Genomic DNA, 27,471 nt, shown 5'->3' on the forward strand with positions numbered 1-27,471 from the left:
AAAATATGGCTCTTGCCCTTAGAAGGTTCATAATCTCATGGAGAAGATGAGCCTTCTGTTCTTTTGTTCAGCAAACATTTGTTGAATGTTTACATATGCAAATTAAAAGTCCTTCCTCTGGAGAAGTTGACAGGCTAAGGAAGAGATAAAGCATGCACATGAATGTTATGATACAAGCTTGTAAATGGTGAACCAGCTTAATAGAAATTCAAATAAGATGCTGTATGTTTGAAGGCCCCCTGCATTAAAAGAAAGGTGTCCATGTGAAGTAGCGTAGGGTAAACGTCAAATGAGTGATGTTAATAGCACAGGGCTTTAGAGGAAGGGTTAGTCACCCAGGTTGTGGGCAGTTGGGGAAAATTTTACTCAGGAGATAAGACAAATTGTCTTTATTGATTTTCACTTTGACAATGCCTCTAATGCCTCGTCATTGAGTATAATGCAAATCTTCTCTTGGTTTCTATGCTAAATACTATGAAGCTAAGAAGAATTTTCCTATTCCTAGTTTACGAAGACATTAAAAAAAATAGTTTTAAATGTCAATTTCATCAAATGTCACTGAAGCATCTACAGAGACGATCAAAGGTGTTTCACTCGAAAAACATTAATAAGACAAGGAGCTGGGTCTTGACAGGGGAGCAGGAGCTAAGCAGGAAGGCGCCCAGAACTCAGGAAGAGCATGGCACACCCAAAGGAGCAGCGGCATGAGCCAGGAGCACAGATGAGTGGACTGCTGGAGCCAAGGGCCTGCTGAGGGGTGGGGCATGGAGATGAGAGGGAGAGGGAAGCTGGGACCAGAACATAAAGGGCTCCTGCAGCCAACCTACTCAGAATTTACTAAGAAAACGACCTTCACACATCATCACATCTCCTTCAAAGATAAGATGGGGAAAAAAAAAGAACTCACTTTGAATAAATATGAAAGTACATACAATCATGAACACCCAAAAGTATTTCCATGTAAATATGTATAGGAAAATAAACGAGACCCAGTAAGGCTATAAACTCATTAATTTTAAAGTTTAAAGAAATGCCATTTGATACATTTACACTTCATTTCTCAAGCATATCTGTACCTGTTGTACGGTCTTGTTAGAAAAAATAATAGCTGAGCCTCCTTCTTCAATGTCAGGGTAGTCAGGAAATGTCCCGGTTAAATTTCTGCAGAAAAAAAATAGCAAATTAAAATAGAAATGAAGTCCTCTCCTGTTATATATCCCATTTAATTTATTTGCTTATGTTCATTTAAATGAGTGATGGTCATTAAGGGTGGACGGTTCCCTGTAAATCAAGGGCCGGGCATGGTGTCTTGAAGAAACTGAAGGTACTGATGGCATTCAGTAGCAGGTTTCCTTCCTCTAGAGAATTGTTAGTCTGATGCAAACATCTCTCTTTAAAACAGTTTGTACTTTTCTTCCTCCTTTTTTTTTTTAATGTTGAGATGCTCTGTGTTTGAGTTAAGAATGAAGACAGAAGCACAAATCATTTCTTCCTGTTTAAAACTGAGAATAAACACAGGATTTTGAAACTAAACAGAAGGACAGAGTGGTCGAAATTACACAGTTAGTAATAACGTGTTAAATACCCACCCATGGTTTAGGTTTTAGTTAAGTCTGAGGCCCTATGTTTTATGGGTTCCAAATAGTATTATTTTTCCATAACCACATTTTAAAAAAGCAGACTTTGAAATTTAGTGTTGAGAATTTCAGAAGGGGTAGGTAGTTAGTATTCTTAAAAGAAACTGACTTTGACATGAAAATTATATTTATTGTACGTAAGACTACCTGCCAAGTTAGTTCTATTAATTCACAGAAGTACAGAATCTGAGGTTTAGAGGTGACCACCATGTTTAAAATGGCTCTTAAGAAACTGGTTCCCAAACTTTTGGCCTTAGAAGCCCTTTATATTCTTATTAATTTTTGAGGATCCCAAAGAGTTTTTGCTAGATAAGTTACAGCTATCGATAATTTACTGTGTTAAATATTAAATCTGGCTGGGTGCAGTGTTTCACACCTGTAATCCCAACACTTTGGAAGGCTGAGGTGGGAGGATCACTTGAGTCCAGGAGTTTGAGGCTGCAGTGAGCCATGACTGCACTGCTGCACTCCAGACTGGGTGACAGAACTAGATCCTATCTCTAAAATAAACAAATAATTAAAGCTTAGAAATTTATAAAATATATATTTTAGTTAATTTAAAAATAAAGTAAACTCATTATACGTTAACATAAATAACACTTTCTGGATAATAAGTATATTTTCCAAAACTAAAAGAAAAGAGTAGCGAGAAGAGTGTCACAGCTTTGTATCTTTTCAAGTCTCTTTTGTGTCTGGCTGAATGGCAACTACCTGGATGCTTATATCTGTTTCTGCACTCAGTCTGTGGAAATCTTTTGTTTTGGTTGAAATATACGAAGAAAATCTGGCTTCACATGGATGAGTACATACAGCAAGAAGAAGTATTTTAATAGCCCTTTTAGCTAACTGTGAATATTCTGCTTTGATACTACACCACAGCTAGACAACTAGTAGCTTCCTACAGGCTAGCTGTGATGTGGAATCTGAATCCGTATCAACAAACTTTCTCCCTCCCTGTCACATGAAAATCCGTGGATCTGTCTTGTGCCTGGAATAGACCTTTTACCCATGCATGATTTTGTGTCCTCAGGTCTTGGTCACTGGAAAACAATGGTTTGCAGAATTATGTGGGTCTTCCCGCAGTTGATACATTTCATTATATTGAAAATCGCATTCATTAATAACACCACAGATCTTATAACGGAAGGTCTAAGTCATGGGAACCTCTCCAACTCATAGGAGTGAATACAAATTTTCTAAAATCATAATTTTTTTCTGGAAAGCTCAAATTTTACCATTGGCAACAACTATTGTCGATGGTTTCTTCTTCTTCAGGTTCATCTGATTCACTTTTGAGGAAAGTCTCCCCAAAACCCAAAGTCCAGAGTTTGTCAGTTGTTTTCTCAAGGGACAAATGACATTCCATTAAGAAGTGGCTGGTTCAACTCAGGCTGAAACACCTCACAGGTGCTTCTTGGAGACAATCTTCACGCTTTGGAGTGCAGCAGAAGGGATTCATAAGCACTGCTGATTTTGTCACGTAGAATGTTAAAAAGCTATGTATTTCAAAGGTCAAGTCTGAATAATATTATTTTTTATTGCATCCTCAAGAATATTGTCAAATAAAATAAAAGTTGAAGGAAAAATAATAATTTTAAGTTCTGGAGTACAAGAGCAGGATGTGCAGGTTTGTTACATAGGTAAATGTGTGCCTTGGTGGTTTGCTGCACAGATCCACCCATCACCTTAGTATTAAGCCCAGAGTACATTAGCTATTCTTCCTGATGCTCTCCCTCCCGCCACACGCCTGCCCCAACAGGCCCTCCCCATGTGTCCAATTATGTCGATCCCTCCATGTGTGTCGTTTCCCTTCATGTGTCTGTGGGGGACACAGGGTTCTCACTGTTCTCACTGTTCAGCTCCCACATATAAGTGAGAACATGCAGTGCTTGGTTTTCTGTTCCTGCATTAACTTACTGAGGATAACGGCTTCCAGCTCTATCTATGTCCCTGCAAAGGACATGATCTCATTCCTTTAATATTCCATGGTGTATATGTACCACATTTTCCTTATCCAGTCTATTACCAATGGGCATTTGAGTTAATTCCATGTATTTGCTATTGTGAATGGTGCTGCAATGAACATATGCATGCAGGTATCTGTGTAACAGAATGATTTTTACTCCTTTGGCTATGTACCCAGCAATGGGATTGCTAGGCCAAATGGTATTTCTGCCTCTAGATCTTTAAGGAATCATCACACTGTCTTCCATAGTTCCTTTCCACATTCCCTTCTCTCTGCAACCTTGCCAGCATCTGTTGTTTCCAGACTCTTTAATTGCCATTCTGACTGGTGCGAGATGGTATCTCATTGTGATTTTGATTTGCATTTCTCTAATGATCAGTGATGTTGAGCCTTTTTTCATATATTTGTTGGTCACAAGAATTTTTTTTTTTTTTGAAAAGTGTCTGTTCATGTCTTTTGCCCACTTTTTAATGTTTCTTTTTTTTTTTTTTTGTATATTTGTTTAAGTTCCTTGCAGACTCTGGATATTAGACCTTTGTCAGATATACAGATTGCAATTTTTTTCTCCCATTCTGTAGGTTGTCTGTTCACTCTGATGAGTCTCTTCTGCTGTGCAGAAACTCTTTAGTTTAATTAGATCCCATTTGTCAATTTTTGCTTTTGTTGCAATTACCTTTGGCGTTTTCAACATGAAATCTTTGCCTATGCCTATGTCTTGAATGGTATTGCCTAGATTAAATAAAATTATTTTTAAAGGCGGTGTATGGCAGTGAAGTCTACAGTGACTTTTGTGCTGGAGCTGGTGGCTTGATTCCTGGGTCAACAGATCTGCCCTGCTACTATTGTACCATTGGTGCCAATGTCAAGAAAGCAAAAATAGCAAGCAATGTCTTGGTATTCATTTGAAAGCAGTTTGGCTTTTGGATCCCCTGAACAGGTTTTGAAGGCCCCCAGGAGTCCTGGGACACGCTTTGAGAGCCAGGGGCCCTGGGGACTGGGACAGACTTAGAGAGCCATTCCCTTGGCCACTGCTTAAATGTTTCCCATGATGGTGAGCTCACTCCCCCGAGGCAGCCCATCCACTTCTGGATACTTCCTGACACTGCACTGTCATCTTACTCCCTGGGCCACTGAGCCACCCTCTGGGTCCAAACAGAACTTGATTCTTTTTCTACACAGGAGTTACTTTGGTGGGATCACTCACTTACTCCTCCATCCATCCAAGCTTTCATTCATATAGTCAACCAACAAATATCTGTTTAGTCCCAACTAGATTCTAGATGCAGTGATGGGAGACAGAGATCTGACATTCAAAGATGGCAGAGGTTGCCCTCACGCAGCTCACATTCCACAATCATATGGCCGATGCGGATATTGGGCCCCAGGTGGTGCTTGTCCACATGACTCATGTCTGAAACCTTGTTAAACTGACCACGATCTGCCTCAGACCCGCACATCGCCCAGCCTGGACAGGGCTTAGAGAGAAACCATGAATACATTAGGAGTCAAAACGATAGCGCTGTTTCTTTCAGTCCCAATCACATTTTTCCTTCAATAACCACTTTTACAAGGAACTCCACTGCATAATTTTATTTTCATATTGTAAAGCTTGAGTGTTTTTGAGGACTCAAAACAAACTTAGTGACATATGAAAAAGCAAAAATAATTTACATATGTCGTTTCTAACATGGAATTCTTAATTATGGAACACATCGATGGTCATACTAAGATTTAATAATATTATGCTATCATGGTGCTTTTGGTAAAGATAGTATTAAATATATCATTTATTTAATTTTAGACAGAGTCTTGCTCTGTCACCCAGGCTGGAGTGCAGTGGTGCAATATTGGCTCACTGCAACCTCTGCCTTCTGGGTTCAAATGATTCTCATGCCTCAGCCTCCCGAGTAGCTGGGACTACAGGTGTGCACCACCATGCTTGACTAATTTTTTTTTTTTTTGGAATTTTTAGTAGAGATAGGGCTTCACCATGCTGGCCAGGCTGGTCTCAAACTCCCGACCTCAGGTGATCCGCTTGCCCCAGTCTCCCAAAGTGCTGGGATTACGGGCGTGAGCCACTCTGCCTGGGCTATTTTTAACAGATGAACATATTTAGTTTTCCTTTGACATGTTAGTTTATATAATTAGTCATAATCTGAAATTTAATTAGTTTTATCCTTAAAGAATGAAGAAAAACTATTGTAGGGTACACATTAAAAATATAAAATTTGTGTCTAGAAAGTGACAATGTGCCTGAGAGCTCTTTATCACACATACACAGACACACCCACAAATGCTTCTGCAAACAGACGGGTGTGCACTATCCCTTTCTTGCTCACTGCACTCCATCTGTCCCTCCCGTGGGTGGCTAGGAGGCCTCTGTTCACACAGAGGTTGGACCCCCGGTGTGATACTCCCAGGGTGCCCTGGCTTTGCACTGACAGAGTCTCTCCTTGGCCCCCTCCCTGTGACTTGGCCACTTACAGCATGTTAAGAGAGACAGTTATGAGTTCTATTTTATATTCCTGAGACTTTACCCCCTTGGCTGTTGTATTTCTCCCTCCCCGCATTTTCAGCTGTGTCCTGTGACACAAACAGGAACCTATCCTGACATCCGACTGAGCCTCCTCAGAGTCAAGGCACAGTTGGTCCCGCTCCTGCTGTTAATTGTAAGGAAGCTGCGAGGTGATGAGTGCTCTGTGCTTTGGGCTCAGTGCGCTGCATGAGGTGTAAAACCTTCAGGGGAGAGAGGGCTGATGATCACAGACCAGTGAACGGAAAATATTTGGCTCCCACGATGTTTCCGGTGTAAACAGATGGGGTCAGAGGCACTGACTGCAGGTGACTGCCCACCTGGGGACTTCCCCAGGAGTAACTCAGGAACCCAGATTACAGGGTGTCAGGAAGACAGTTCTCTTGGTTACAAGTGGAAACCAAAGTCTCTGCTTTTTGTGGAACCTGATTCCTTGGAGCCGCTCTCTTGTCCTGATGGGCACTTACCCTGTCTTTGTTTTCCCGGGGTCTCAGGCCCCTGCAGAGGCATAGGCTGCCCTCTGGACGCTTAGACACACATGTTCACCAACCGTGGTGCCTGGGACCCACAGGCCGAATGCCTGGAAAACCCTCTGCTGTGCTTAGGGCTGCCACATGGTGTGGGCATCTATAGTATTCAAACAACTGGAATTGCAAAACGCTGGGCTCTGGGCCCTGGACAGGCCCTGCCAGTCACGCACACCTCAGGGCGCAGGCACTGTCTGCCCATGTGTCCCAGGGAGAGGGGAGAGGGGAGCCACCAACTTCAAGAGCCGATTCGTCCCCCTTGGACCCGTCTTGCCACTTCCCCTGACTGTGGCTGCTGGGCCTGGGGTCTCTTGGGCCCTTGGTGTCTCCCACTTCATGCTCCTGGGGACCCTCTCCTCCTTCTGTGCCTCATCCCCTGTAGATCTGCAGGATGCTCAGGTCTCACTCATTTAACAAACTCGCAGCCTCCTGAGCTCCCAGCCTCCTCCAGTGACTCTCTCATCTCTGTCTCCTTCCCAGGCTGGCTCTTCAAGAACTCTTCATGGTCCCTGTCTCCATTAAAGTAGCTCTCACCAGGGACGATGGGCTGTGCTGCGCCTCCCGCCCCCTCATAGTCACATGCAGATGTCCCAGCTGCCACTACCTCGGGATGCGACCGGGTTGGAAACAGGGTCACTGCAGAAGGAACTGGCAGAGGCGCGGTCATGCTGGAGTAGGAGGGCCCCATCCATTCGGGCTGGTGTCCTCGTGAGAAGAAGAAATGAAGGGAAGACACTGTGAAGAGACGCTGAGAGATGGTGAGGAGAGAGGCCTGGACAGAAAGGTCCCTGGTGCCAGAAAGGTTAGGGGCCGCTGTGTTACAGATTGCCTTATCTCCTCCATGACAGCATCAGCCACGTGATGGGACTTATGTTTTAAGAGGATCACTCCTACAGAGGAGTGTCGTCCCTGAGAAAGGCACCAGCATTTGCTTGTAGGTGACCAAATGTTGACTAATGGTTCGGAAATACCTGAGAAACTTACAATGGTCTTATCAAATCAGCATCCACTTCCCACACTTTGTGTTCCCAGATGCTCTTGCCTTTCTTGTTTCTCCTCTTGTTTTGTTCTGTAGATTTGGGTGAAGTGAGAGAGTCCTCATACAGATAGTCCAGGTTATATTTTTCATGCGACCACGTGATGAGTTCCATTTTCTGCATCGCTGGTTCCATCTGGTGGTTTTGCATGCCCAATCGAAGAGTCGGCTTGGACCTTGCCTGTTGCAGAAATCTGAGAGCAAATGAGAGCTGGCCGATGGAGGGTCAGGGAGAACGGATTCAGGAATGATATTGTAGCACACGCTGCACATCAACTTTGTAAATCAGCAAAACGATGAAAGTTCGCAGATAATCAAGTGGCTTTGGAATTAAGATTTGAAGTATAATTGAGGGAAAGCTGCAATTTAAATAATTATTATGCACAAAAGCAGCATATTTAACATAATGATTTTGCAGAGGATTTTGTGTTAAAATTGTTGATCTCTGCATCTATTAAAGTACTTTACAAACTGCAAAGAGAAACCGAGATAATCATCCCCTAAAAGCTTAACATCCTTCCTTTTTCTCCACCCCAAAGATACACACCTCAGTAAGATCATCGGCTGTGAGATGAGAGGGAAATCATTTGATCAAAAAACATACTATACACGATAATTAGGGAGGACCTCTCTGATATGATGGCACTTGAGCAAAACCTTAAAGCAAGTGAAGGAATGTGCCACTTGGTGTATTTTTAATTATTTACTTATTTTTGAGACAGAGTCTCCCTCACTCTGTCACCCGGGCTGGAGTGCAAAGGCGATTCTCCTGCCTCAGCCTCCCGAGTAGCTGGGACTACAGGCGCCCACCACTACGTCTGGCTAATTTTTGTATTTTTAGTAGATACGGGGTCTCACCATGTTGCCAAGGCTGGTCTCGAACTCCTGAGCTCAAGTGATCTGCCTACCTTGGCCTCCCAAAGTGCCGGGATTACAGGCATGAGCGACCATGCTTGGCCGTATTTATTATTATTATTTTTTAGTCAAGGGCACAGGCTCTGAGGAGGGGGCCTCCAGAGTGCCCAAGGTGCAGCCAGGACAGCAGAGCAGCTGTAAGGCGGCGGGACAAGGCCGGGGGTGGGGACAGAGACTATCATGTAGACTGTTGTAAGTGGGGGAGCCGTGGAATTTCATGTCTAGATCAGGGCACCTTTAAGAATGACAGAGGGTGCTGTTAGTTTTTTATTTTTTACTGTTTTCTGAGATATAGTCTCGCTTTGTCACCCAGGCTGGAGTGCAGTAGCATGATCTCGGCTCACTGCAACCTCCATCTCCCGGATTCAAATGATTCTCCTACCTCAGCCTCCCGAGTAGCTGGCATTATAGGTGCTTGCCACCCTGCCTGGCAAATATTTGCATTTTTAATAGAGATGGGGTTTCACCATGTTGGCCAGGCTGGTCTCGAACTCCTGACCTCAGGTGATCCGCCTGCCTCGGCCTCCCAAAGTGCTGAGATTATGGGAATGAGCCACCATGCCCAGCCGGGTGCTGTTATTAATCGAACATAAACTCGGCCTGACACTAGTAAACTGAAACGTAGATGAACCTAACCGTATGGGCACTGGTTTCATTCTGAGCGAGAGAACTGGGAACCGTGAGCCGAGACATGGCATGATATGTCTTCTGTTTTAAAAGGATCACTCTCCTGTAGGAGGCACTGGCCCAAGGTACCACTCTGCCATGAAGCCAGGGACAGCCAGACCTGCCCACTCTCTCGCCTCCGCCTCCGCAATACTTGATTTTGTCCATGGGGTGTTTGCCTGGAAGCTGAGTGACTCAGGCCGTGTTGCTGCCGTTTCCTTATCGTAGCTGGAAGGTTTTGCACCCGAGCCCCACAGCCTGGAGGCAGGGGCTGGGACTCCCTTGAGGCAGAGAAACCTCCTTTGCACTGTTGGAGGCAGTGTGCCTGCCTTGCTGGCCTGGCTGGACCTGTGGCACGCTACTACTCTACTCACTCATGTCAGTTTAGTTCATGGCTTACAGGCATCTCTGCTAGCCCCGCAGCAATCTGTTCTGAAAATCAGGTGCTCTGTGCAGGAAACACTCTCTGGGGGCCTATTTCTCATTATTTTAAAAGGGAAAATTAAGACGCCTTACATGTTAACCACCTCCCCTCCCCAGCTAAAGCCTGCTCATTTCCTGAAATAATGGTAAGAGGAAGACCAGGTTGTGAAGAGACATGAGTTGCCACTTTGCTTTTGGTTGAATGAAAAAGGGACAGGAGGAGAAACCCCTACGTGTGTATTTACACTTGCAGGTGCTTGGAGACAGGCGAGAAGTTGTCCACCTGGATTTGCTTGGAGGCATGGGACTGGAGGGAGGCATGGGACCGGAGGGAGGCATGGGACTGGAGGGAGGAAGACTGCTAATTTAAAAAACATGCATTTCAGTATTACTGTCTTTGCTACAGCAAATAGGAACTATGTAATCAAATAAAACAATAGAATGGTTTATAATAAATATTATGTTTGGTTGTATGTCGTAGTTTTGGAGTTTGATTATTGACTTTATAATTTTTACAGTGGAATGGGTCCAATTTTCTTTGAAAATATTTTTGTTTCTAGAGTTAGGAAATTGTGACCTGTCTTTAGGGGAGTTACATTTTCTATTCGGCTTTCTTTTTTCTTTTCTTTCTTTCTTTCTTTTTTTTGGAGACGGAGTCTCACTCTGTTGCCAGGCTGCAGGGCAGTGGCGTGATCTCGGCTCACTGTAACCTCCACCTCCCAGGTTGAAGCGATTCTCCTGCCTCAGCCTCCCGAGTACCTGGGACTACAGGTGCCTGCCACCACACCCAGCTAATTTTTGTATTTTCAGTAGAGACAGGGTTTCACCATGTTGGTCAGGATGGTCTAGATCTCTTGACCTCGTGACCTGCCCACCTCAGCCTCTCAAAGTGCTGATATTATAGGCATGAGCCACAGCGCCCGGCCTATTCAGCTTTCTACTATTTGTTGGCTTTAACAATTAAAGCAATCTAGTTATTGCAACTCTGTTATTTTCCATTCTTACTACGTTTTTAACCTTCATTTATCATACATTACTCATTTCCATCGATTTCTGTCAGCTCCTGGGCTCTCCATTTTGTCTGATGTATGTTTATGCTTTTGTATCAGTGTGATGCATTTACCTTGTTTTTCTTTATAATAAAGTTGAAGATCCAGTGCCATTTGTCCTTCCTTATTGTTCTCATTTTATTTTAATCCTAATGACTTTAACAATTATGTTTTCAAGTTCAATAAATAATCCTGTTGGGATTTTAATTGAAATTGCATTATCTCTATAAATTATCTAGAGCAGATTTATCATCTTTCCCTTTAACCAGAAACATAGTCCATTTCTCCATTTATTCAAGTCTTTTCTCATTTCTTCCTTTTAACACTCATAGACTTCAATTTTCATAAGGTTCTTATACTTTTCTTCCATATTTAGCCCATCATTGATTGTTAAAAATACATTTTGCCACTTTCTTTAAAATATTCATTTTTTATTTCCTTTTCATGTCCTTGTATTATCAATAATTTATATTATGGCACTAATTATATTAGGGGCAAAGATCATCTACATTGTCCTTTCCTTTCCTGGGAAGACCTATAGTATTTCTCCATTAAGTTGTCTTGTTTAAAAAATATATTAAAAAAGAGTACAGCTGTCTTGTTTAAAATAAAACAAAAGAACTTTATATATATATATATATGAGTATAGCTGTCTCGTTTAAAAAATACTCGGTTTTTCATTATTCCTTCATAACATACCTATAGACTATTTTATGCCAGATACTGTTCTGGGAAAAGGCAGTGAACAGAGGACATGAAAATCCCTGTATTTATTGAGCTTACATTTTATTATGCTGTGAATTAACCTTTTCTATTTAAAAATTTAAAAAATAAGATGAGTAATTTTATCACATGCCTTTTCTGTATGAACTTAAAATGATAAGGCTCACAGGTGGGGAACCCAGTAGAGCCCACTGGCCAAGGATGCCATGCTGTGGGCCTGAAGGCTCCAACCAGAAACTTTAAAATAAAGCTTTACACCTGATAAAGAAGCAGTTGGGAGGGTAGATGTATCATGAAAATTGTATTTTACTGGAAAGGAAGAAGCCCAGGGCAGCTGCCATTGATTAGTTAGCTGTGTGATGTGGGCAAATCATGGTATCATGGTGGGAACTTGGTTAGTTTTCCTCTCTGCAGAATGGTGCAATTGAACTAGCTTTATTCATTTAGTTATTTAAAAATAAGTATGTATGCCTAGTAGACAATTTCCACAGATCCTTTCAGCTCTGGAAACTCTATGATTTACATGTGACAAATGCTGGGAGGGCAATGTTAATTTTTTACATAATTTATTTATTTATTTATTTATTTATTTATTTTTTGAGACAGAGTCTTGCTCTGTCGCCCAGGCTGGAGCGCAGTGGCCGGATCTCGGCTCACTGCAAGCTCCGCCTCCCGGGTTTACGCCATTCTCCTGCCTCAGCCTCCCGAGTAGCTGGGACTACAGGCGCCCGCCACCTCGCCCGGCTAGAGACGGGGTTTCACTGTGTTAGCCAGGATGGTCTCGATCTCCTGACCTCGTGATCCGCCCGTCTCGGCCTCCCAAAGTGCTGGGATTACAGGCTTGAGCCACCGCGCCCGGCCAATTTTTTACATAATTTATTCCATGATTAATGTTACTTTCTTAATAGAAACACACTCAATATAGCCATCTGCCTTTACATTCTTTTATTTGCAAAAGCTGGATAAGAGAAACATGTGTGCCTGATATCTTTCAGTTAGCAAATGTGAGGTATGGAGCATTTGGTCAAGTTAAGGGCTATTAAAAATTTATGCATATCGTCAAAAATTCTTGCACGAATGTGAAAATGCCCATTTCTAGAGTTTGCAGTGATTTAGAAAGCAGAGCTACTACAATGATCAATCTTTCCCCTGAGGTCCGACACTGAGCTTCAACGGGCCTCACCATTTCAGACTCACAGGACAGAGATTTATCTGTGTTTCATCAAGTATGAAAAATATGTGGATGGAGGGGTTTCCAGCCGGTCCCCCCCAAGTCATCCAGCCACCTCCATTAATGTCAGCAGGCTCATAAATTTTTCCTGCATTCTAAAGAAAGCAGCTTGTGCCACTGCACAGAAGCCTCCAAAGGTGGCAGTTGCTGCCTATAAATTCACTTACACTCAATAAAGGCAACCGACTGCACATGGACTTAATTACCATGGCCCTCCTTGGGAAACTGAGGGGCTCACTATTTCTCAAAGGAGAGGAGGAAAAAGTGGTACATGAAGCAAGGCAACCTCTTAGTGGCACATTACAAAATCTGATTTATTCATTGATGTTTCTACTTATTACCGGGATAGTCTTAGCAGTTATCACTCAAGACCGAAGCGTCCTTCTTGATTCGAAAGTATTATCTTGAATTCTACTCAGGCTTGAATCCTACAGGAACCTCCCTATCCAACCTTTTTTTTTTTAAATTTTATTAAAAGGAACAATATCTTACTCAGCACACAATTGGCTATTTTGGTTCTGGTTACTCTTCTACTCAGAAAATGAGATGCATGCATTATTTTCACCTTTCTTAAATATTTACTTGTGTAGAAAAATGAATACCCAGGGAAGAAGAGAGTACCTTAGGAAGGGATGGAAAGATTCTCCCATTCAAAGGCACTGTCATCCCTTTCTCTTCACCGACCCATCATTCAAAACCTGTGCCATCATTCACCCAGCAACCCCAGCAACCCCTCCTCATTGAGAGGAACAGGTCATTCCCTTTTCTAACTCAGGAATCCAGAAAGCTTAGGAAAACAGACATAGGAGAAAAGTCAGGTTAGCAAAATGTTCAGTCATCTACATTTGAATTCACTTCTTATGCACTACTTTTGAAAAGAAGTAATCTTTTACAAGTGGAAACAAGAGTCAGCTGAAGAAAAGGACAACTTTAAGGTCTAGAGGTAAACTTTGAAGATCCCCCAGCCTTATTTGATCAAGTGCTAAATGAATATTTATCATATTTACAAAACACAAAGGCCTGATTGTTTCTGCTCAAAGCAGCACATACATGTTGACATACGTCTCCAAACAACACAGAAATTAAGAGCTTGCGAGAACAAACTGAATGGCTCTATATCCAAAGAACAGCTCTGTCCTCTGCCGCAGATGCATTAAGTACTGTAAAGAACATTCCCAAGTCCTCTTACTTCCCCAGCTACAGTGACTGCAGCAGAGATGCAATAGATTTGAGGTCCTCCACTTTCCCAGGATAGCACCAATTCTAATTTTTTTTTTTTTTTTTTTTTGAGACAGAGTCTCACTCTGAGGTTGGAGTGCAGTGGTGCAAACTCAGCTCACTGCAACCTCTGTCTCCTGGGGTCAAGTGATTCTCCTGCCAAAGCCTCCTTAGTAGCTGGGATTACAGGCGCCTGCCACCATGCCTGGCTCATTTTTTGTATTTTTAGTAGAGACGGGGTTTTATCATGTTGGCCAGGCTGGTCTTGAACTCCTGACCACAGCTGATCCACCTGTCTCGGCCTCCCAAAGTGCTGGGATTACAAATGTGAGCCACTGTGCCCGGCCCAGTTTTAATTTTTTAGTGGTGTCCTTCCCCTCTTTAGAGTGATTCTCTGCCCTGGATGGCATGCAGAGGGTAGCAGTGACTGCTTAGCCCACGGGTTCTTCAGGTCATGCCCCATTGGCAGCAGCAGGGATCTCGTTTGTCACTTGGATTCCAGTGGGATGGACAGAAAAGCACAATAGAGGGTATACTGGGACCCAAGGGTGCAACCTGGAACAGCCTGCGGGTCCATAAAGAGAAAATCCATTCAGTGCATTTGCCAAAGAGCCCTGAATCTGTCTTTCATCGTGACTTGGCGCCTGGATAAACCAAGAGAGCCTAGAGCTGCTGGATGTTCTTAATTTGTTTTACTGTGATGACTGACATCAAAATCTGCAATTTCACGCGAGCGTGCACCTGTCCCTAAGGCCTCAGTGAATAGTGCCTGGACCTTAAGTTCTCATCCCACCTCTTCCTCCATTCAACCTAATATATTTTCCGCCAAAGCAAACAGTAGAAAAAGTTATTTGCCTTCTCATATGAGTAACTTATACATGGTTCACATCGCCACAGATCACAGCTGCTTTTGAGAATTTACTAAAAATATAATTACACAAGGAATTCAAAATAATGAGCCTCTAACTCACCTCTCTGTATGTGACCATCAGTCTCCCTCTGTCTTTCTAAAACCTCTTTTTTCATGCTGAAAGTAATTCATGCTCCATGCAGAAAACGGACTACAAAGGGAAAGAATACATACAGCCATGGTCCTCAGAAGATATCTATTGTGAACCTTCAGGTGGCTTCCTTTGATGTCCTTAGAAGTCCTCAGAGAGAACAATTCTGAACTTTCTCTTGAGAAACAATTCCAGTTTTACACAATGCTCGTGTTTCAAAAAGTCTTTACTCACCCAGATTGTAGTTCTCAATCTGACAGTAACTAGGCAGGTTTTCAGCCAAGTTACCTGACTTTTCTGAGTCTGCTTTGTCATCTATAAAATAATTGGGGCAAGCCACAGTCAGCTTTCTCAAATCACGCGATTCTTCTCCTTCTCTCTTTCTCCCCTCCTCTGTCTTTTTCTCTTTTCCTTTTAACTACACAGAACCATCACTACGCTCTGCATGAAGATGCTAAGAAGTAGGAGAGAGGCAATTAGGAGTTAGGAAAGACCCGGGTTCCCAGGCGGCACCTAGTGAGCCATGTGACTTTGTGCAACCACCATCTGTTTCCAACAAAATGCTGACCACCTACCACTCCTCTGCAACACGTGGCTGAGGACATTTGCACTGGCATGCTCAGAAGGAGACCCACTTGGTGTTGTGGGAATCAGAAACCTGAATATTAATTCCAGCTTCACCTGTTACGAGTCATGAGCCCTGAGAAAGCCACTGAGCATGTCTAAGACTTGGGTTCCCATGACAGCTTTCTGGGGCAGCACCTGGTGCCATCCCCTTGCCTAGCAGGAGCAGTAGAGAAATGCAAGTTCATCTGAGAGAAAGGACAGCTTTTAAAGGTGTGACTAGTGAGGGGAGGTGCTGCAGGCCTGAGAGCTCGGAGATACTATCAGGGAGAGCATCAGGCTGGAGTGGAGGGAGGAACGTGAAGATGTGACATTCTGTCTATTGCCCGAAGCTCTCTGGACAGTGAGTATGGTCGCTCTCGCTATTTGCGAATTAGCTCTCGAGTTCGACTGGCATCTACTGGGAAGATGACAGACAAGGAATCTGGAGGTCTCCCCAGGTCCCGCAAGCCTTCGAACGACAAAGCTGAACTCGCAGAACTGTACACTGAAAGGGGAGAATTTTACTGCATTTAAGCTGTATCTTAATTTTAAAAATGAAAAAAATAAAAATAAAAAACAAAACAAAAAAAAACAACGAAGCATTTCAAGACCTCCTCCAGAAAGAATGAGCATTTGCTGGCGATCTGGAGGCATGCCCTGGAGACTCACGCACACTGCGTGTTTTTTTCTTTTTTTTTTTTTTCAGTTTGTCTGCCCTGTTATTATCCCCTCAGCTGCATGCCCACCCCCACCACTGGCAGCCCTTGCTCTCGGCGCCTCCACCACCAGCCAGTCTCTCCTTTTGTAGGTTGGCAATGCAGCATTTTGACTGTGGGAGCCACAGAAGCTGTGTACAGCTGTGAATACAAAGGCCCCAGACTCCAGAATAAAAACATGGGGTACTACGGATATGGGAAACATCCAAATTACAAGTCATTTATTTGAGAATCTGATAGACTTTCTATAGGTTTAACATGATTACTGAGGGTGTAACATGATTTCTATAGGTTTATCTTGTGCCACATATTGTTCTAAGGGCTTTATAGTTACAAATCTATATTACTCTACCTATGAGGTAGGTACTATTACTATCCCTACCTCCTTTTTAAGATGAGGAAATGGAGGCACAGAAAGGTTAAGTAACTGGCTCAAGGTCACACAGCCTGCAAGTGATAGAGCCAGGATTTGAACCCAGGCAGCCTGGCTCTAGGGCCTCTGCTCCTCTGCATGTGTGTGGCATTTGCAATGCATTTGTTGATTAGAGATACAGAAGACACCATCACATCACAAGACTGAAAGCAGTGGCTGGTCTATACCCTTAGTCAGGCTCGTGTGCTGAGGACCTTGACAACCTCAAGCCTCCGAGTTTTCCCAGGTCACCCCACTTCTGACTGATTATGTGTTGGCTTAAAAGACAGAATGTGGCTACCTAATTTACATCACTTTCAGATTCCTCAAGCTTACGTGAATTAAAACGAATCTGCTAAAATCAGACTAGCAATGCCCTTCGGCCAGTGCCAGAGCTGGCACCTGATGGGAGTGGGGTAGAGGGTGGGTGTTTACTCCCTCTGCACTGAAGAATGAGCTGGAAGTCAGGCATATTTTCAACAAATGAAGTAACAGGCATAGGTGGCGGAGAAATGGCAATGTTCCACAATAGTGCAATTTGGAATTTTCACTTGGAAAGATTGTGAGGCCTAGAATCAGTCCCAGGGTCCAGAGATGACAGCCACTCAGGTGGCTCCGAAGCCCATGGGGAGATGAGGAGAGGCTGCTGCATCTTCAGGGGCAGGAGCCCACAGTCCCGAGGCTGGCTGTGGGCCACGCAGCCCACCTGGGCTTCAGGCTTCTCTGTTATCACCCCAAGGGGCTGGATGAAGTTACAGCTGAGACCCCTTTATGATACTTTAACGTGAAGCTTATTGATACATCCTGAGACCTAGACGGCAGTTCAAGCCGTGAGAAAAACCAATGAGAGCAAGATGTTTTCTGATAACAAGTGTACCTGTGACTGCTCTGTCCAATATGGGAGCCACTAGCAACAAGGGGCCATCAAAGCTTAAATTTAATGAAATAAAATGAACTGAAATTAAAAATTCAGATCCTCAGTCACCCCAGCCACCTTTCAAGTGCTCAGTGGCCCCATGTGGCCAGAGGCTACCACACCAAACAGTGCACATCAAGCACGTTTCCACCACTGCACGAAGTCCTATTGCACAGCCCTGGTAAGGACAAATACAAACGTCTGTAATTTCCTCCTTCGTTATGAATGCTATTCATGAATGAACAGGATTATGACGCTCATCTCATAAAGCTGTTGAGAGTTGTAGTAGACACTGAATAATGATCCCTAAAGATACTGAGTGCAAATCCCCAGAGTCTGTAAATGGTATTGCATATGAAAAAAGGGGTTTTGTAGATGTGATTAGATTCATGAGAGGGGGAGATGATTGTGGATTAGTCAGGTATGTCCTAAATGCAGTCTTAAGTGTCCTATAAGAGAGAGGTAGAAGGAGATTAGATGCACATAGAAGACAACGAGGTAACGTGACCACAGAAGCACAGAACAGAGCGATGTGACCACAAGCCAAGGAATGCTGGAAGCCCCCAGAAGCTGGCAGAGGCAAGGAAGGGAGCTTCCGGAGGGAGCACAGCCCTGCCAGCACCTTGATGTCAGTCTCCCAACCTGTGAACTGGGAGAAAATAAATTTCTATTGTTTTAAGCCACCAAGTTTGTGGTAATTTGTTACAGTTCAACAGTAAACCAATACAAGGGTTAAATTAGTTAAAGTATAAAGCACTTCAAATTCCTGATGTAGAATTATAGAATGAGTGCTCAGTAACTGTGAGTCTCTATTATTATTATTATTGAATACACACCTAATGTGTCCAACCACCAAAATGGTTCTAATTACAGGGGAGGCCAGGGGCGGGGTACAGGGAAGGAGCCCACACTTGAGTTGTGACTCTGGGAGGAGGAGATAGGGCCAAAGGTTTAAGTAGAGGGCATCAGTGTTTGCTTGATGAACAACTGAAGCGCCTCCAAACCCAAAGCATGTTCCTTAAATTGCAATATTTGACAAAAATAGCTATCTCAAATCGTTTATACAGTACAAAGAAAAATAATCACAACTATCACACTATCTAGAAAATTCTAGGCCTGTAGAGCTTAAGTGTGAAGCAAGAGAAAACACACCGGCGTGGAGGCAGGACGTAAAATCCAAGAGAATTAACTAAAAAACTACAAGAACTAATGTGGGAATTCACTTAGGGATGCACACACTATATACAAGTCTGCAACCAATCACAAGGAAAATATTGGAAGAAAATCTCATTCGAAACAGAAAATGCACACATAAAATGCATACCCTCAACAAGTAATTTGTGGGGCCCAAGTATTTTATTTGCATCACCTCATTTGACTCTACAGAGTCAGAGAAGTGATACTCAGGGGCTCCCAGCCAGCAAGGGGGCATTCGCTGGCAGAAACCGTGCAATGGGCTGCTGGGACAGTATCGTTTTTCTCACTGTTGCTTTCTTTCCCTCTCTTTCTGGCTTTCCTATAAGCCAGTTAAATTAAAAAAAAAAAAAAGGCCGGGCGCGGTGGCTCACGACTGTAATCCCAGCACTTTGGGAGGCTGAGGCAGATGGATCACCTGAGGTCAGGAGTTTGAGACCAGCCTGGCCAACATGGTGAAACCCCGTCTCTACTAAAAATACAAAAATTAGCTGTGCATGGTGGCGGGTACCTGCAATCCTGGCTACTCGGGAGGCTGAAGCACAAGAATTTCTTGAACCTGGGAGGTGGAGGTTACAGGGAGCCGAGACTGCACCACTGCACTCCAGTCTGGGCAACAGAGTGAGACTCTGGCTCAAAAAACCAAAAAAGGCAAATGATAAACTGAGAAGTCATTATTGCAATAATTCAAAAGGCTTTGGTATCTGTAATACATATATAACTACATTTTAGAGATCACCTAAAGAAAAGAAAAAAAACGCCCAAAAGGGAAGCGGATAAATGACTGGGCATTTTACAATGCTTGTGACAAAGAAACCAAAAGATTCTTTAACCTCCCTATTAATACAATGCACACAAATTAAAAGATGACTGAGATACCATTTTTCTTTTATCAATTTGGTAAAATATTTAAAAAGATCATAATCAATTAATTAACTAGTGCATCCATGCAATCGAAAGTGAGGCCATCAAAACAAAGATGGTTTTCTTTGGAAAAATATTTTAAGGACAAGGGAAAAGTCAATGTTAAATTTTTACAAATTGGAGAAATGATTCCTAAAACTGTAATTAAAATATATATGTGAAAGAAAAGGACTGGAAGGAAATTTATCAAAAAATTTCATGGTAGCTATCTCTACATCCTCACAGATGATTTCAATTTTCCTCTTTAAGCTCTATCTTGTGAATGCTCTACAGTGATCACTACTTTCAACATTGGGGAAAAAAACTTCATGTACAATAACGTAGAAATTGAATTAAAAAACAAAGAACCCCTTTTGGCAACTATAAGCGCTAATTCAATGAGATAAGCATAAGTATTCCAAATCGTGGGAGTGCATATTAACTGTAGCTTTTAAGAATTTGTTGAGCCATCATTGTGTGTCCTACTGGAATTTATCCTGAGGACTGACCATGTTTCATGTTTCAAAAGACAATATTTGCTTTTTATTTGTCTTTGATTTAAAAAAGCAAGGAAAGGGATTTTATCAAAGTCAATCAGATAAGTATAATCCAATTAAGGAAAATAAATTCACTCTTGACCTTCCATTACTTCAAAAAGAGGCATTTTTACATCTTTGTGAAGTCTGCACAGCACACCCACGAGGATGACTCTAACTGGCCTCCAAACTGTCAGGTCAAGGACACTGGATAAAGTGTTCTCAAGGGACAGGCCAGTGAGGGCCGGATCTTCAAAGGTGCCCATAAACCCTGGGACAACTGAGAAGGCGCTTCTGGGATGACATCCAGAGCTGCTTCTGTCTCCCATGACCCTGCTGGGACCTCAGGTGGGGAAGCAACTCACATCCATGGCCAGCCCCGTCTCCCTACCCTTTGGTCAAAAGACGATTGCCACGGGTGTCTAAGGTATATTCATTGACGTTTCTAAAATCAGGGTGTCTTAAAAACATAAAATCAACCCAAACAGATGGCCTTTCTTTTTCCTTACATATATGTTTTAGTGAGGGTTTTTATTATAAATATAAAAATAACACTTATTTTCTCTACTTCTAACAGTAGAGAAAAATATGAAACAAAAAGTAACCCTACCACTCTAGCCCCTAGAAGTAGCCATGCTGACAGTTTCTGGTGTATCCTTCCTGAAGTTTCCATCCATCTGCAAATATATATATATTTTATTTATTTATTTTTTGAGGCGGAGTCTTGCTCTGTTGTCCAGCATTCTCGGCTCACTGCAACCTCCACCTCCCGGGTTCAAGCAATCCTCTCGCCTCAACCTCCTGAGTAGCTGGGATTACGGTCACCCGCCACCAAGCCCAGCTAATTTTTGCATTTTTAGTAGAGATGGGGTTTCACCATGTTGGTCCAGGCTGGTCTCAAACTCCTGATCTCAGGTGATCTGCCCACCTCAGCCTCTCAAAGTATTGGGATTACAGGTGTGAGCCACCGTGCCTGGCCTGCAAACATAGATTTAATAAGTTAAATCTGTTTGTGAATATATATATATATATAAATATTTTAGCATATTTGGGGTTACAGTTGTACATAGTGCTTTCAACCTGGTTTTGCCACTTAATAATAAATTAGATTTTACCCTGTCTATATGAAAGTAAAGAATCATTTCATTTACAGAAAATATATTTTTGAATACCTATTCTTTGACACACGAGAAAATGGGGGAAGTTCCTGATAAGGGAAATTCATGAACATTGAGCACACAGCATATAATCCTTGTTAGCTATGGAAAGGACAGTTTTAGGTGTAAACCAATGTGATTTAATCAGAAGACTTAAATCTTTTGAAACAATGCCTTTCTACCTGCATTTCCATGATTGCAACTGCACAAAATCATCCCAAGTATATTTTCTCCAGACCCAATTATGTAACTGAATAAGAATGAAAAACTGTAATACCATTGGCTTGAAGCACCATTCACTGCTTATTCATGAAATTTATATACCAGTTTCATCCTGCTAGCAGGCACAGTCTTAATGGGACCTGCAGTTTACATGGGAGGGGGGCATCTGAGTGAGCAGTGGTTATAGTCTGGGAGAAATGACAGTGGCCCACACTTAAGAGGTCTAAGCACCCTTCATCTGTTCACAACTCCGTGAAACAGGGACGATTCTTGTTCTCATATCACAGATGAGGAAACCTACGCACAGAGAAGCTAAGTGACTTGCCCAAGTGTACACAGCTATTTTGCGGGAAGCAATGACTCCAGTTTGCATTCCTAATCATTGTGTCAAACTGCCCGGAGGAGCAAAGCGGAGGGGCTCTCAGAGCTCACGGAGGAGACGGAAGGAACCTGGGAGGGAATGGTCAGGGGGCTTTCATCACAAGTCATTCTCAAGTTGAACAACAAAGCAGTGGAGCAGCACGGTGAAGGAAGGAAAGAGAGGAGTGAGGGTGGGGACCCTGAGTCCTTGGGACCCATCCTGTAAGGGCCTCAGTCAAAGAGCGGGGTGAATGTTGAGACCACAGCGGAAGCCCCGGAGTGGCTGACAAGAATCTGTGAACTTTGAGGCGGTGCTCATCTTCCCACCTGGGCAGCATTTTCGATGGTAGCAAAATGGAGGGGACCTGATGGATAGGCCCCTGAGACATGGGCCTGGCACCACCTATGTTCATAGGGGAGAACTAGCAGCCAGCAGAGCCGGGCTCAGACCCAAGAGGCTTGGACTGTGGGTAGCCAGTGCCTGGGGACAAGTGGCAGAAACCACGGGCTGCAAAGGAAGCCCCCAACAGACCAGGTGGGCCGGACCAGCACAGCCACACCACATGGCTGTAGAAACCCACCAGGGGCTGGGTGCGGTGGCTCACGCCTGTAATCCCAGCACTTTGGGAGGCCGAGGCGGGTGGATTACTTGAGGTTAGGAGTTTGAGACCAGTCTGGCCAACATGGTGAAGCCCTGTCTCTACTAAAAATACAAAATTAGCCTGGTATGGTGGTGTGCACCTGTAATCCCAGCTACTCGGGAGGCTGAGGCAGAAGAATCACTTAAACTTGGGTGGCGGAGGTTGCAGTGAGCCGAGATCACATCACTGCACTCCAGCCGGGGTGACACAGCGAGACTGTCTCAAAAACAAACAAACAAACACAAAACAAAAAAACCACCAGGGTATGAAATGGTGTGCCTGGCACTCTCCCCAGCTGCCAGCTGTTAGTGTAAGGATATGAAATTTCCTTTTACAGTCAGATGCAGTAAGGAGAAGAAAAATGGGGCAAGATTCTTGAGAGAGAGACATTTAAATTGACTTCAAATTTACCCAGGAGAGACAGTTAACCTGAAAGAGACTACTTTAAACCAGAAGAGACAAAGTCACCTATAATTGGCAAATGCAAGTATTCCCTCCCCCACTGCTTTTTAAAATTATTTATTTATTGTCTTTTTTACTGTGACCCATTTTTGATGAAGATGCAAGTCTTATACCATGAGCAGGAGTGGGAGTCTGAGAACGATGGTAGTGACTGGAAAACTGGGTTTTGGTATTCTGGATAACAGAACATGATATTTTAAAGAACGACAAGCATTGGCATTTTTGCTGATATACTACTATTACTGTGATATATTTCTAACAGCTTTATGGAGGCCTGAGTGATATACAATAAACTGATCATATTTCAAGGATAGAATTTTATAAGTTTTGACAAATATATGCTCTCATGAAACCATCCCCAGAAAGCAAGGAGGAAAGTGATGGAGAAAGGAGGGCTATGTGCACATCGATACCATCTGCTCAATTAACAGCAGCCCTCCGTCTCCATTTATCATCATCAGTACAGAATTTACACAACATCAAATTCCTCATTTTAAATACCCCCTCATTCAAAATATCCCATTTTGCTATAAAATATCTCTGATAAATAAGACATAGAAAGAAAATCTCACAAATGTAATCAATTTTGAATTTTTAAAAGTCATCACTTTTAAAATTGTATTGTAGGAAAGGATGGAACTCTCAGTCAAAAGCATGTCACTGTTATGTCAAACACTCATGAAGAAACTTTAGTATAAAACTGAAGTATTATTGAGGAGATAGTGTATTAGGATCCCACATAAAGTTAATACAAGAAGTTTATAGTACTTTAGGTTTTTGTAAATCACTGTAAAAGTAATTGATATGTATTAGACACCTATTGCTGCATAACAAGTCATTCCAAGCCTTAGCAGCTTGAAACAACAAACACATATTGCATCACAGTTTATGTGGGTGGGGAATCAGATGTGGCTCAGCTGGGCGCCTCTGCTTCAAGGTCTCCCACAAGGCTGTCATCAAAGTGCTGGTGGGGACTGTGGTCTCATCTGACGGCTCACCTGGGTCAAGGGGATTCACTTACAAGTCTATGCCTGTGGTTGGTGGGTAGCATTTAGTTCTCAGGCTGCTGGAGGGGGGCCCTCAGCTTCTCAATGGCTGTTGCTCGGGAGCCTCCCCCAGCTCCCTGCCATGTGGGCCTCTCCACTGGGCAGCAGACGCTATGGTGGCTGACTCCTCTGAGCCAGCAAGGGAAAAGGCAAGTGAGAGAGCAGGAAAGGCAAGCAGGATGAAGGTGATATCCCATCACTCTAGCCATATCCTTGTCTTTGGAAGTGAGTTACTAGGTATACCTTACACTTCAGGGGAGGATCACTGGAGGCCAGCTTAGAGGCTGCCTGCCACAGATATCTTTCAACAGAATCTTTTGAGAGAAAGTTCAATTTTTCTACTGCCAACATTTAAATTCTCTGGTCCTGATGAGCTAACCACAGTTGGCGTCAGAACATCTTGAGACCTGATGTAATATGATGCAATACCCCATCAAGAAAACAGATGGCCAAGTCTGCCTTCTATGGCTCCTGGGATTTATCATAACAATCTGCCCTCTTTTCTTCCCTTCTTGAAATAAAATTGGTTTAAAAAATTCTTCTAATTAGGTTACCAACAAACTGTTCTGCTGTGAAGAAAAATTCTCTGATGAATACCATTTAAAAACCATCTTTTGTAAACAAGTTTTAACTCATTTAATGTTTCATTTAAGAGCATTAAAGAACACCCTTAAATATGAATACGCTTGGAGCCTTGTCCCCAAAACTACCTATCTACCCATTTGATAAAGTTTGGATGCCCCCTCCAAATCTCATGTTGAAATGTGATCCCTAGCGTTGGAGGTAGGGCCTGGTGGGAGGTGTCTGGGTCATGGGGGCAGATCCCTCATGGCTTGGTGCTGTCCTTGCTATAGTGAGGGAGTTCTTGCAAGATCTGGTTGTTTAAAAGTGTGTGTGGCACCACCCTCCCACTGCCAACCCCACACTCTTTTGCTCTTGCTCTTGCCATTTGACACGCCTCCTCCTGCATCACCTTCCACTGTAAGTTGAGTTAAAGCTCCCCAAGGCAAACAGGAGCAGATACCAGCACTATGCTTCCCATAAAGCTTGTAGAACCTTGAGCCAATTAAGTTTATTTTCCTTAGAAATTATCTGGCCTCAGATATTTCTTCATAGCAACGCAAGAACCACATAACACACCATCATTTCAAGGAGACCTGGTGGCAAGGTGTCAAGTCCCAGGAATCAGCAGCTGCCTCAAAGCATTATGACCGAGAGGGACCATGATCGAGAATCTCAAGCTTCTTACAAGTAGAGAGGCTGGCTAGATGCCAGAAGGGAAGGTTGTTTCTGGGTCTCGTGGCTTTCGGACAGACCTGGCATGTGAAGTCCTGCCATCCTGGGGCTATGTCATGCACCCATTATATTCCAAGCCATGTGGTCACAGAGGCACTATGTGGGCCGTTTTTCCATATTTAAAAAAATTAATTTCTGAATTCTTAGCCTTGGCACTTCACGCTTCTAAAACGAAGCCAAGAAACCTCATGACTCTATATCAATATGCTTCTGTGCTTAAAAACATACAATAACCTCAGACACTAAAGAACAGACTGTCTGGACATATCACGATGTAGCTCATATTCACCTGCATTCAATGAACCAATGCCGGATCTGGTCTTGAAGGTTCTCCTTGATGTCCAGGCCTTCTATCAACTTTAGGTCATTCTTGATGGTAACCAGGGCTTCCCTGTAGTCCTCTTCATGCTTCATCTGCACCTCGTTCCGCAGGCGGTCCACCTTTTCAGCCTGGATTACTGTAGCACTGACTTCATTAAAGAGAGGAGGTGGATTCTGAAAATATATACAAACAAAAAGGTTTGAGGTCATAAAAGTTACAGAGCTGGCAAAAATATCAGAAACTAAACAAATGTGTTAATATCTTCCATAGTGTCCTAGCAAAGGCAAATAAGAAATGCAAGCATCCAGAGGAAGCAAAGCTAACTGAGTACATTTACTCAGTGTATTTAATCCACAGTCCCTGACGTAATGCTTTATGTTCTTTTGTTTTGAAGTTTTCAGCTTCAATATGTTTGAGGTTTCTCTCTTGTCAACAACATAGATCTGGATTAAAAAAACTCAATCTGAGAATTATAGAAAAGAAAAATTTTATTCATTGTATAGAAGAAACATTTGGAGATAATCTTAAGTTTCTTATCTAACACATTTTCTTTTTGTTTTGTTTTGTTTTTTTCCTTTCCTACCTTCTGCTGGATTTATGGAGTTAGTTTTGTTCATTCTTATCATGTAGTGGTTTAAAAATTATACATCTTATTTTAATCTTCTACTGGTTATCTTAAAATTTTAACATGTTACTTAATATGTGTATTTCTATCTGTCTAGAATTTATCATAATCTAGAGCTTCTTTGAACAAGTATAGGACCTATGCATGTGTTCACTTTTCTTCCCACAACCTCTCATTTTATAATATCATAGACTGTAATTAATTTTGAAAACATGTGTTTACATTTAACTATGAGATGTCCTGGTTTCTCTGTTTACCCTTTGCATTAGTCCATTTTTGCACTGCTATAAAAGAATACTGGAGGGTGGGTAATTTATAAGGAAAATAAGTTTATTTTGGCTCATAGTTCTGCAGGCTGTACGAGAAGCATGGTGCCAGCATCTGCGTGGCTTCTGGTGAGGCCTCAGGAAACTTACAATCATAGCGGAAGATGACAGGGAGCCAGTGCCTCACGTGGTGAAAGGGAGCAAGAGAGAAAGAAGGGGAGGTCCCAGATTCATATAAAAAACCAGATCTTGTGTGAACGGAGAGAATTCGCTTATCACCAAGGAGATGGTGCTAAGCCATTCATGAGAGATCTGCCCCCATGATCCATCACCTCCCACTAGGCTCCACCTCCAACATTAGGAATCACATTTCAACACGAGATTTGGAGGGGACAAACATCCAAACCATATGACCCTTGTTCTTTTTTGTATTCAGTTTTCCTTTTGCTGAAGTATGTCCTTGAGTGTAACTTTCAGAATGAATATGTATAGCCATAAATATTATAAGGACTTGCATTTGTAAGGATGTCTTCATTTGGTCCCTCCCACTTGAATGGCATTTTGGTAGTTCCTTTGAGGAATTCTACTTCTAATATGTAGAGTTTCCAGCTCCATTTTTGCAAACGTAATTGTTGTTCCTTTGCAAGTAAGCTGTTTACCTCCCTGAAAGTATTTATAATGCTTTACTCTTAAGAGTTTTGAAAGTTCATTAAAATGTATCTAGTTGTAGGCATTTCTTCATTCATTGTATTCTCCTTTGGTAGGTCTATTCAATATAAAGAATTACCTTCAACTCTTCAAGTTTTCCTTCTATTATCTCTTTCTCTCCATTTCCTTGTCTGCAGTAAACATTAGATAAATGCCAG

The 27,471-nt window shown here is 42.7% G+C and overlaps 1 protein-coding gene across 13 annotated transcripts in view; it reads right to left on the reverse strand.

Annotated features, from left to right (window-relative positions):
* Positions 1-27,471, reverse strand: part of LOC105473857 (IQ motif containing with AAA domain 1) — a 188,358-nt gene that overhangs the window by 99,900 nt on the left and 60,987 nt on the right. For all 13 annotated transcript variants that reach the window (XM_011727983.2, XM_071073635.1, XM_071073631.1 and 10 more), the window contains 2 exons: positions 25,682-25,887; positions 1,077-1,161 (listed from right to left, as the gene is read on the reverse strand). In XM_011727983.2, the coding sequence (XP_011726285.2) occupies positions 1,077-1,161; positions 25,682-25,887 (291 nt within the window). The remainder of the gene's footprint in view (positions 1-1,076; positions 1,162-25,681; positions 25,888-27,471) is intronic.

The sequence above is a fragment of the Macaca nemestrina genome, chromosome 11 (assembly GCF_043159975.1).
Source record: "Macaca nemestrina isolate mMacNem1 chromosome 11, mMacNem.hap1, whole genome shotgun sequence".
NCBI lineage: Eukaryota > Metazoa > Chordata > Mammalia > Primates > Cercopithecidae > Macaca > Macaca nemestrina.